The sequence below is a fragment of the Suricata suricatta genome, chromosome 7, assembly GCF_006229205.1.
Source record: "Suricata suricatta isolate VVHF042 chromosome 7, meerkat_22Aug2017_6uvM2_HiC, whole genome shotgun sequence".
Taxonomy (NCBI): domain Eukaryota; kingdom Metazoa; phylum Chordata; class Mammalia; order Carnivora; family Herpestidae; genus Suricata; species Suricata suricatta.
The window spans coordinates 117,096,576-117,109,003 of NC_043706.1; the positions used below are offsets into that span (position 1 = coordinate 117,096,576).

General features: G+C 37.8%; 1 protein-coding gene and 1 long non-coding RNA gene across 15 annotated transcripts in view; one reads left to right on the top strand and one right to left on the bottom strand.

Moving 5' to 3' along the window:
* Positions 1–12,428, bottom strand: part of AHI1 (Abelson helper integration site 1) — a 194,186-nt gene that overhangs the window by 151,163 nt on the left and 30,595 nt on the right. For all 10 annotated transcript variants that reach the window (XR_003910543.1, XR_003910544.1, XR_003910545.1 and 7 more), the window contains 4 exons: positions 9,065–9,250; positions 7,328–7,480; positions 4,314–4,446; positions 3,063–3,186 (listed from right to left, as the gene is read on the bottom strand). Coding sequence is in view for 7 of the 10 variants with exons in the window: in XM_029943881.1 (XP_029799741.1) it covers positions 3,063–3,186; positions 4,314–4,446; positions 7,328–7,480; positions 9,065–9,250 (596 nt within the window). In the remaining 3 variants the exon portion in view is untranslated. The remainder of the gene's footprint in view (positions 1–3,062; positions 3,187–4,313; positions 4,447–7,327; positions 7,481–9,064; positions 9,251–12,428) is intronic.
* On the top strand, positions 706–11,946 carry LOC115295723. 5 transcript variants are annotated; one of them, XR_003910550.1, is made up of 5 exons: positions 706–853; positions 959–1,006; positions 1,099–1,270; positions 6,365–6,546; positions 11,615–11,946. It is a non-coding gene; the product is annotated as an uncharacterized LOC115295723 (long non-coding RNA). The 5 variants fall into 5 exon arrangements; XR_003910547.1 differs by having other exon boundaries at positions 706–1,006; XR_003910548.1 differs by lacking the exon at positions 1,099–1,270 and adding an exon at positions 8,998–9,186 and having other exon boundaries at positions 706–1,006.

Sequence of the window (12,428 nt, forward strand, 5' to 3'; positions counted from 1 at the left end):
GAGCCACCAGGTGCCCCAGAAACTGGGACATTTTCAAAAGGGCTGTGATAATCAATTCCAAAAATCAGGGCATTGTGAAAGATGGTTTTGGAAAGACAGAGGAACAAGAGACTGAACAATGGGAAAGTTTAGCACCAACAGTTTAAGAGCAGATTGCAAGCGCCTGAATGAAGGTAACACCAGTGAGGACAGAAAGAGTGTGACAGAATGGTGAGCCTTTTAGAAGGGTGAACTGACAGACCCTGGCATTGCTTGGATATGGAGAGGAATGTGGGAAGAAAAAAAGAAATGAGTGTTCTTCTGGGTTCCCAGCCCAGGAGACAGGGTGGATAAGGATATGATTAAAAAATCCACAAAAGGACTAAAAGAAGAGAGCAAAGTTTGGTGATATCAGCAAGTCTGATGTGAGGTGCCAGTGGACAGTCCAAACAGAAGTGTGTAACAGAAAGTGCGACTCAGAAAAAAAGTGGGTGCTATAAGTCACTGCCTATGAGTGAGACTCCAAGCCAGAAGACAAGAGAGACCAGGATGAGCGCACCAAACCAGGGAAGATGACAAGGAGAGGATTCTGGGAATAAACATCTACAGAGAACAGGCAGAGGAGGAAGAACGGAGGCAGGGAATGAGAACTGACCAGAGTCATAATAAGGAAATAGAAGAGGTTGTCAAGGAAACCATTATCTGAAAATATTTCAAGACCAGTCAGTAATTAAGTACTGCAGTGAAAGCAAACAGGGAAGGACCAAAACTGGCCCTTGAATCTGAAGATCAGCAAGCGACTGCTGACCTCTTAAAGGTTTATCTCGCAGAGGGGGAATGAAAGCCAGACTAACTGGGTTGAAGTAAAGACAATGTGCGTAGAATGCCCTTGATGGTGTAGAAAGAAAAAACAACCTGATAGTCTAGTAGGCAGGAGGAGTTGAGGCAAAAACTCAAGAAGATCTCAATGTATTTTTAGGATGACAGGACAAAGCCAATAGAGAGGAAGATAGTGAAGAGCTAAGAGGTAAGAAACAGAGCTGCAGACTTTGGGACAGAGATTAACAGCATAGATCAAAGGGTGGCCGGAAAAGTGTCTTTATTCACATTTTTGTTAAGGCAGCAGACAGAGGGGAATACAGAAGTGCGTGTCTGGCTTCACTTCGCTGTAAGCTGAAGGCAGGTGGCGAATGAAAGTGGGAAGATGTGACTCGGGTGTACAGGACTCTAGGTGCCGTGAGGCCTGCAAGTGCTGCCAGAGGAATGAAGGAAACAGCCGAATTTTGATAAGGTAAAGGACTGTGCACGGAGATGAGAGCTCAGGTGATTTTAAGACTTACACATCCAGTCAGGGTTACAAATTGTTCTCTAGCACAACCTGGCACGGGACAGAATGGCTGTGCCGAGAAAACAAGCAGAGGAGGGGTCTGAAAGCTAATGTGAGAAGTAAGGAGGGACTCCCAGCAGGTTCCCAGCTACACAGGAAAGGAAATCGATTCTCACCAATTACTTTCTTTTGCATTTAAATATGCACTAAACAGTAATGATAACATCTTAATGACTTAGACATTTTATATTAAAAGGAAGCAGATTAGGTAAATAGCAGAAGGGACCCAGACACTAGGAGTGTCTGCTACAGAGTATGCTAGAAAAGTAGGAAGCAGAAGAGTGAAGTCAAAGGGGATGGTGAAGTGCTTCTAAGTGTCAGCTTCTTAGTGTATAGGAATAACAAATGTTGATGCGTACCCCCTAACTTTGTTGGAATCAAATTAAATGACATCTATAAAGGCATTCTGAAAAGCTGCCTAATTCAGAATACATGCAAGGTAGAGCAAACAGTTACAACAGTGTCAATGACATTTCACAAAGTAGCTTTTAAAAATGTCATTTTTTAAATGGGGGCTCAGTTGATTAAGTGACTTCAGCTCAGGTCATGATCTCACCACTCATGGGTTCGAGTCCCACATTGGGCTCTGTGCTGACAGCTCAGAGCCTGGAGCCTGCTTTAGATTCTGTGTCTCCCTCTCTCTCTGCCCCTCCCCCACTCGCATTCTATCTCTCTCTCAAAAATGAAAACATGTTAAAATATTTTTTTAAATGTTACTGTGATACTTATTAGGTTGGAAGGGGTTAGATTATTTTATGACTGACATTCTGAAAAACACAAATATGGACAATCTAGAAAACTCTTAAAACATGAGGTGCATATTCACCTACAAGTATCCCCTGCTTTTCTGAAGTCTGTATTACACCACTTTGCTTTTACCTAAGACCTCTATGAATACTTTCGGTTTGTTTTCACCAACCAAAATACATCTGAAGAGGATTTTTGCTTTGATGAAAAAAAAGAGAAAAGCAAAAACAGAGTGCAGCATTTGTTTTTCAGTGAGCCCTTTTAGAGGCAGCGCACCGCCAAGCTCTTCCCTGGAAACTGCATTCGGCGTCTGCACAGCAAGCTGCTGTAGCTCTGAGCTGCATCTGTGAGCATCTCTCCTTTATCCCAGTTTATGGTGTGCATCCATTAGCAAGATGGGTCCCACAGTATCAGAAAAGTCCACGAGGTTATTTTTAGGTCTGGGAACACTCAAAAGCTTTTCCATATAAATGAACAGTAATTACTTCTTCATTTTATGCTATTTTTGTCCTAAGAAAAATTTCATAGAAACGCCATACTTTTGGATAGCAGAGGAAATCTTTATTGCCCCTACACCATGTATGGGGCAGCACTGTGGCCTGGTCCCTGCCCACAGCGTACAGTGAAGACAGAGTCCCTACCGCTGAGAGCTTATATTCTTGCAAAAATACCAACTGTTTAATAACCTTATGTCAAAGTATTAATCAAACTGTATATAATGATCATTTAAAGACACCGAGACCAGAAGTATCATACATTACATAAATACAATATATTTAATAAAAACATCTTCAGGAAAAAAGTTTTCCACTACCACTTATCTAATCAGTCTGCAGGATGCATCTCTTTGATAGTCCCTTGACCAGCCAAACACAACTGACGCATCAGAGCACTGACTTTCCTTGACGGCCAACGACACGCACGAGAAGTACCTCTCACGTATACTAACCTGGCGGTGCCATCAGAGGAGGCAGTAAGGATATAGCGGTCATCGTGTGACCAGCAAAGATCATAAATGATATTGAGGTGGCCACACAATTCTCTCATGAAACGTCCAGAAGGAATTTCGTATACTAATGAAAATATTCAAAAATTAGTGGGTTTCCAAGACAGAGAATCCTTAATCCGGTAATATGCAAATACATAGTTTATGACAATCTGTACACAAGGTAAGCACTGTCTCCAAGAATATTATCACCAAAGATATTTTAGCATAAAAAATTTCAAAGTCTACCTAAAAATAGTTTATTTCCTTTAGATACAAGAACTTCCACATACAAAATTTTACAATATGCTCCAATCACCATTTATTCTCATTTCTTCAAAGCAATTTTTCTAATAATCATTGACAACCATTAAATAGTAAATAACATTTAAATTGTAACTCACTTCAAAGATTCTATAATTTAGGCTTTCGTGAAAAAAGCATTACTTTACTTAAAATCAATTAAACTCCAACAAAATTTTAATTCTTTGAAGAAGAAATTTAAACCATGCTATTCTTAGAAAACATTTCTAATACTAAAATGATTTAGTAAGAGAATTAACAAAGACCCAATTTGGCTAACAAGGCCTTGTGGTATTGCTATAAGTTAGGTTCACAATAAAATCTTCTAAGATATTGACTTAATATGGAACAAAAAGGAGTGCAAGTCTCTACTTCCACCTACTGGTAAACCAGATGCCCTTTTAAATACTAAGCGGAACAGAAGTACTTCCGGAATAGCAGCAGAAGGGGTTTTCTACATTTAATCTTTTAAAGGCAATCTGAGCGTGGGTTTTGGCCTCTCAGCTGACTTCTCTACCATAATGAGAAGTCGCCCTCTAGACAGTCCTGAGCCAACTGTTTCCATTCTAGTGCATACGAAATTCGAAGGCTTTTGTAATTTAAATTATCACTTCTACCAACTGACCATAGTGGACTAGAATTCCTCATGAGATTTATTAATGCACATTTCTAAATTTCTATATTTAAAATAGAAAATGCTCACAAAAATCCTCCTGCATGCTTTAAAAATAAACTTACCATCCCTCATATCATTCTCTTTCTACTTCTGAGCATAAATTGCACAGAAAACTGTAAAATTATTGTTAAAAACCTGGGAGATGACTCAAATTAAGATTTCAGTGAATTTTAAAAACTAAACAATGTCCTCCACATAGACTTCAATCAGATGAAACAGGTAAAATTATTACTCACAAATAACTGGATATCCATCCCTGCTGGCACAGGCTGCTGCTAAGATTCTTCCGTTGTGAGAGAAAGAGAGACAAAAACATCCTCGTTCTCCTGCATTTAGCGAGAAGAGGTGCTTGTTTGGGATACGGCAAGTCTAAAAAACATATATTAAGGAAAATAAGAAATATTAAAATATGAAGACTAGTTATTAATTCAATTACTGTAGTGGTAGAGCTTTATTTTTTTTTAAGTCCCTTTATTGTGATGCAGAGAAAGAGAAAAGGAAGTAAACAGAATGATGGAAAACTACAGTAAATTATTTTACTTCCTAAAACGGGAATCAGTTTTCCATAAAATAAAGTCAATTTATACTCCATATCTGACTAGTACTTAATTCACCTAAACTATGAAGCAAAAATGTCACTATCTGGTACTCTATAAGTTGTCACTACTGCACAAAAGATACAACCATGCACACAAAAAAATGTCGTATCACATCCTTATTCCGCAACACCTCATAAGTGATATTTGCTGAACCACAACTTGTTCTGAGGCCACAAATGCCCTGTAGGGCCTAGCTTAAGCCCAGATGTATGAATACTCATTTTCTCTCTTAAAATAGCCATTTGTGGCTGCCCTCCAAAAGATATTTTCAAAGTAATCAATCACCCCCTGATGGTTTCTTCTTCACTAATTTTATTAAAATTTCTTCATTTTTACAAATTACCAGATGAACCCAAAACTTTTCATGTATAATATCTACTATAGAAAATACAACTTATTTTCATTTTCCCTAATTTTACTTCTTCCAAACTTTAGTGAGCCTTAATTCTTATTATTTCGAAAGTTCAATTAAACATCTATTGGACCCTTACTAGAGACTACGAATGTGGTACTTCCTCACAAATGTCTTTTCATATGTTCATCACAGCACCCTAAAAGTAACCATTACTTCTACACATAGCTGATAGGAACTATTCAGAGGGTCAAGTGCTTGCTGGGCCTCGTCAAAGACTATTAGATCAAGCATCTGCTTTCTGGATAGATACCAGGTGCTTCACAAGTAGCACCAAGATTCAGTAGCATTATTAGCAGGCAGCATTATAAGCAGTTATTAGGAGGGCGCCTGGGTGACTCAGTCGGTTAAGCATCCGACTTTGGCTCAGGTCATGATCTCATGGCTCCTGGGTTCAAGCCCCATGTCAGGCTCTTTGCTGACAGCTAGCTCAGAGCCTGGGGGTGGTCTTCAGATTCTGTGTCTCATTCTCTCTCTGACCCTCCCCTGCTCGCACTCTGTCTCTCAAAAATAAATTCAAAAACCCATAAAAAAATTATAAGCAGTTACTGGGAAAGTGGAATATTAGACTTTTATTTAAATCTTTTTTAACTTTTATTTATTTTTGAATCTGAAGCAGGCTCCAGGCTCTGAGTTGGAATGTGGGGCACATTCTGAGACCGATGTGGGGCTGGAAGTCATGAATTGTGATATCATGACCTGAGCCAAAGTTGGATGCTTAACCAACTGAGCCTTCCAGGGGCCCCAATTCTTATGTAAAACTGAATGTTCGGGTAAATTAAGATTTTGGATAAACTGCACCTGGCAACGTCTCAGATGTACAAAACGAACCACTCTACTCCTTGTGGAAATAAGTAAGAGATCTGCAAAACTGTATCAACAATGTTTCTTGCTACTGTAAAATGCTAATCAGGAAGGAAAACATTAATAAAAGCATAAATACTACCCAATCTGTGGTAGAAAAATATATATGTGTATATCTCCATCAAAATGTGACTCAGGAAGAAGCTGAGGATTGTAAAAAAGAATCTCAAGAACCCATTAAAAATCCATTTTTAATAAAATCTATTTACTAGGAAAACTCATGAAATTCACCTCTTATAAATATCAGAAATCTGTTTTTTTATTGCTGTTATGGGTTGAACTGTGTCCCCTAAAATTCATAGTTGAAACCCTAACTCTAGTACTTCAGAATATTTATATTCTAATAATAATATTTGGAGATAAAAATCTTTAGAAAGCTGATTACATTAAATGAGCTGTTTGTTTTTCATAGGGTGGGGTCCTAATCTACTAAGACTACTGTCCTTACATGAAGAAGTGACACCAGGATGTGCACCCACAGAGAAGAGACCATGAAGAGGCAGCAAGATGGCAGCCATCTGCCAGCTGAGGAGAAAGGCCTCCGAGTAAAGCAACCCTTAACACTGGGACTTCAGCCTCCAGAACTATGAGGAAGTAAGCTTATGCCGTTCAAGCCCCCCTGTCTGTGGTGTTTCTTTATGGCCGCTCCAGCCAACTGATGAAACAAACCCTGGTCCCTGTACAAAGAACCTAAGACAATGCTTTTATTTATTTATTTATTTATATTTTTATTTATTTTTGAGAGAGAGAGAACATAAGCAAGAGCCAGGGAGGGACAGAGAGACAGGGGAACAGAAGACCTGAAGCAGGCTCTGTCTGCGCTGACAGCAGTGAGACTGATGCGGGGCTCTAACTCACAAACGGTGGTATCATTACCTGAGCTAAACGCTTAACCAACTGAGCCACCCAGGTGCCCCAAGACAGTGCTTTTATAAAGCACATGATATGCACTCTATTATTAGAGTATTACAATGAGTATTATTAGAGTAATACATCTAGTATTATTAGTTGTCACGTGAATTAATGGAAAGACAAGATTGTGGTAAAAAAACAGGGAGAATCTGAGAGTTTTAAGTAGCAAGTTAGTTACCCTCAGAACTGTTGGAGCTTTGAAAGTAAATAAGGATCCTGGGCAGTTCAGTCGGTTGAGCATCTGACTTCGGCTCAGGTCATGATCTCACATTTGTGGGTCTGAGCCCCACATCAGGCTCTGGGCTGACAGCTCAGGGCCTGGAGCCTGCTTCGGATTCCGCGTCTCCCTCTCCCTCTGACCCTCCCCTGCTCACGGTCTCCTCCTCTCTCTCTCAAAAATAAATAAAACATTTGGGAAAAAAAGGCCATCTCTAAATGAATCGGGAGTAATCTTACACCGAACCTGCCCAGGTAGTCGCTTCCACTTCACCACTTCCTTGGAATCTTCTAGTCCAGGTTCTGCATTTAATGAACTGGCCTCGGTGTATCGTTCACAGTGCACTGGTTTGCCTTTTTCCTCCTGAAGAGCCACCACAGAACCATAAGACGGCTTTATCTAAATATGAATAGAAGATGAGAAAATGTAAATATTAAGTTAATCTTTTTATCTCTTCTAGAACAGAGCATTTTTTAAATATTGAGACAAACAACATGGAAATGCTTTCAAAACGTAACTGAGAAAAACATTCTTTTATGTACATTAGTCTAAACAAGATGAAAGGAGCTTGAAATTATAGTTCTATAAAACCAAAAAGCTTAAAGTTGGGAGGAAAAAACCAGAACTCCAAGGGTTGCATGAAACGTTTTTAATAATTCTATCCCTTTGTTTTCCCCTCTTCACCAACACCTACTAGATGTTATTTCACAGGTCTGATATAGGATGGTATCTCTACCTTTAATACCACAAAACTGGTATCTTAAAGACCTAAAGTATTTAAATCTTGACTTTTTAAAGAAGAGATTTAACTCGATTCAAACCAATGCAAACCAACCGCATTGTCACAACTTTTATAATATCAATTACAAAATATGCAACTGTTCTGAAATATCTCATTGCAAATAAGACAAAAACAAGAATTTTGTTTTAGAACCAACTCTTTGCTAATGTCATTCATCATTTTAATCTATGGAAAACAGCAACAGAAACATTTACTGATCATTTGAATAGTATTGTGAAAAGCCTGCCTATATATCATGGTACTGAAAATGCCTGGCCCAAATCTAGTTTGCTGTTTTGTCAATAAAGTTTTATTTATTTATACACATTCACATCCATCTGTTAGCATTGCCTGCATATGTGTATGTAGCTATTTTTATACTACAAAGGCAAAGTTGAGTATTTCCAACAAAAACTATATGGCCTACAAAGCCCAAAATATTATCTATTTGGTCCTTTAAAGAAAATATCTGTCAACTCCTACTTTGTATCATTCTTTTATCTTTAATTTTTAAAAATCAATATTATTTTTAAAAATTCTCAGGGGGTGCCTGGGTGGCTCAGTCAATTAAGCATCTGACTTCAGCTCTGGTCATCATCTCGTGGTCCGTGAGTTCAAGCCCTGTTTTGGGCTCTGTGCTGACCGCTTCAGATTCTGTGTCTTCCTCTCTCTCTCTGCCCCTCCCCAGATTGTGCTCTGTTTCTGTCTCTCAAAAATAAATAAATGTTTAAAAAAAAAACTTAAAAATTCTCCTAACAGTGAAACTTTTATTTAGTACTAAAATTTCATTTAAGTCTCTTTTTTTTTTTTGAGAGAGAGAGAGCAAAAGAATGCATGCAAGTAGGAGAGGAGGAAGAGAGAGAGGTGTAGAGGGGGAAGAGAGAGAGGTAGAGAGGGAAGGAGAGAATCTTAAGCAGGATTCACATGCAGCACAGAGCCTGATGTGGGGTCTGATCCTATGATCCTGGAATCATGACCTTAGCCAAAATCAAGAGTTGGATGCTCAACTGACTAAGTCACCCAGGTAACCCCATTTAAGTATCTTTTAAAATATCAGCTAGTATAGGTTTAATACGTAGCTGCTGAAAGTATTTTTATATTCTAGAAAATAATTTTAGATACCTTATCTTTTTAGGAATGGTAAATGTTACCACTCAATTTCAGCAACAGAGAATGCATATTTATATGTGCTATTAACTTACACATTCTGGAACTTTCAATCCTCTTACAGTCACATACAATGTTGATGGGTAATGATTTCTTGGATGTTTTGACCACCATTCAAAAACCTCAACAACATTTAATTGGGATCGAGTCTTAGGAGGTGGGTAATACAGCTGCAAACGAAGTTTTGAATTGATGTTTACATTTCCATTGGCTCCGAGAAGCTTAAAATAAAAATTCAAATAAAATATTACTTTCGCTGAAAACAAATATACCCAGTTAAGTAACAGTACAAGTCAAAAACTCACTGAAGAAAAAGATTAATATGGCATCATGAAATTCCTTAGATACAGAAAGCAAAGAATACTGATACAGTTGGTTAAACACAATTCCAGATCATGTCAACAAAAGGTAACCCAACCACCTTTTAAAATATTTTCTTGATAGCTGTCTGGCCTATACGACTTCAGGCTGCTCATAAGCATTTACGTTACTGTGTCAGAGGTTATTTTGCACAAAGGAGGTGATCAAAATACCTTTGTTTGCAATAACAATGATAAAATTTACGTGCATATTATTTAAACACAGAAACAAATTTTCCATTTGTTTAGTATCGGTTTTTTAATGGGAACATTTAATGTTTTAATTTTCAAAAAGTCAAAATCATTTTCAACATAAACTCATTCAAGGCATTCATTACATTAAAAATATTTTAATCTACCATCTTAAAAAATATTATTCAATAAAAAACTTATTAAAATGACTTATATTTAAGCTAAGTAAATGGAGATGCTTATGAGAAAAATAAAAATCTTACTAACTCAAAATAGGTCTTCTTTCAGAAACCATGACACTAAGTAGAAAATATCTTTTTTTTAAGCTTATTTATTTATTTTGAGAGACCCAGAGACAGAGAACATGAGCAGGGGAGAGAATCCTAAGCAGGCCCCACACAGTCAGCACAGAGCCCGAGCCTGACACAGGGCTCAATCTCATGAACCTTGAGATCACGACCTGAGCCCAAATCAAGAGTCAGAAGCTGAATCAACTGAGCTACTCAGGCACCCCAGAACACATCTTTGCTAACCGTTGTATCCTCTACGAATGAGGAGTAGAAACAGTTTGGAACTTCTGCAGCAGTTCAGGTAGAACATGAAAGTGACAAACTAAGAGAACAGCGACTGAGTGCATGAAATATATTGAGTAGCTGTTCCTGACTGCAGCAACTTGGAAAGAGAAAAAAAGGAAGATTCAAGAAAGACTTGAAGGTAGTGCTGTCCATCAGAACTTTCTGTAAATATTCTACATTTGTGGTCCCCAATACAATATCCACTAGTCATATACGGTTATCGAGCACTTAAAGTGTGGCTAGCACAACTGTGGAACTCAATTTTTAATTATACTTAATTTTAATTAATTTGAATTCAAATAGCACCATGTGATCTATGGCTACCAAGATGAACAGTGCAGCTCTAAAGCTCTAAACATGCAGACTGGGCTGACGGCAACGCTGCCAACTGAAGTAGCAGATACAGAAGGAGCAAAGAATATAGATAGGACGTTCAGACTGCGGGAGTCTGAGATATTTATGGGTCATCCGAGTTGAAATGTCTGAAATCTAAGGCAGAGGCAAGAAAAGTGGGCCTAAGTAAAGTAGATTAAACTGAAACTAAGAGTAGGATAGACATTAAAGAGGTTAAGTAGAAGACCATGAAGGAAATTGAAGGACAGGTATAGGGAAAATCAAGGAAACCAAGATAACAGAGGTTCAAGACAGTGATATACCAAACACACCCAGGCATGACAAAAAAACCCTGAAAGTTTTCAGTTAGTAATGTGGCAAATAGAAGTCACTGGTGATCTGTTTAGAGAGGTTTTCATAGCTGAAACAAAATCCAGATTGTAGTCTGTTCAGGAATAAGGCACCAATAAAGAAACAGAGCTGACAAAAACATAGCCCGTCTCTCATCTCCAGCCTTCTAGGGAAGAATGTAACATAAGTGGAGGTCATGAGCTAAGAGTTGATGTTATGGTATAGTGGGGTAAAGAACAGTTTCAAGAGTAATAGAGTTGTTCAGTAATTAAATATTAAGCCCTCAAGACTCCCTCATAAATCCTACTTCTGTCTGAAGCTTATCATATGAGAATAATATTTTAAGGAGATATTACTTCCCAGCTTCTAAATCAAATTTTCTATAGGTTGTTTTAATACTCACTAGGCAATCTAGTTTACATTAGTATGATGATTAGCACGAGTAAATGACTAAGATCCAACCAAGATCCTGTCATTATGGTTACAATTACATAATGCAGAACCTGAATAAATAAGGCTTTAATAAATTTAAAAGAATGGTATTATATATTGCTAAATGAATTGAAAGTATCTCTAAATGAGAATTTATATCTGGATAAGGCTCCTTTGGGGGTTTATTTGGACCACTGTAGTAACTTTACAATTTCCTAGGACATTCTTAGAATTAATGGTATAGGTATTAACACATTTAAATTTTAACTTGATTCATGCTACTTTCAAAGATGGATTTTTCCTAGTTACTGTTTCCAAACATTTGTTCATTTTCTCAATACAGATTCACTGAACACTTTCTGTGTGCCACTAACATGCTGCGAGCTAGCGATAACTATGCAAGAGAAGTTTCAATAGAGTGATATATCAAATGCAAAGAGATATGGTAAAATAAGGACTTATATATATTCAACAAATTTGTGAAAAAGAAGTCTCTGGTGACTCTGAAAAACTTACAATCTAATGAAGGAAATACGTAAGTGTTCTAATAGAGAAAATGCATGGAATATTTTCCCTTTATAGGGATTGGATATGGGAGAATTTCTGATTTGCCATTGCTGCCAATGGCATAAAAATGGATAAATAAAAATCTACATGATACTTAAAAGGAAAAAAGGCTGAGACATTATTCTTTCCCAAGTGCAGTTCATAGTAAATACTGTAGTTCTGTACAGATCTTAGCATAAAAGGAACAAAAGTACTTTCTAGTAAGACCACATAATGACAATATTTACTATGTGGAAGTAAGCTTTTTTGGTTTGTTTTGGCTTTTGCATTATTTTTTGCTCTAAATCAGTTGGGGGGGGTGTAAAAAAGTTTTAACAGGTTACAAAAGGGTGATTTTAGAAGGTACACTGGACCAAGTGATTCCTAAGTCCACCTTACAATAACTCCCTCCCACAGCCAATCCGGCTGCCCTGCAGCAGGCAGTCAGACTACCTCTTCTACAGCCTCTTAAACCCCCAAGGTGGACTGAGTGCCTTACCTGGGTTGTCACAGCATCCACTCTGTAGCACCTAATCACATAACTAATATGTGTATATAGAAACTGAACTGGAAGGGACAGTGTCTAATCTGCCTATGAATGCTCTGTATTC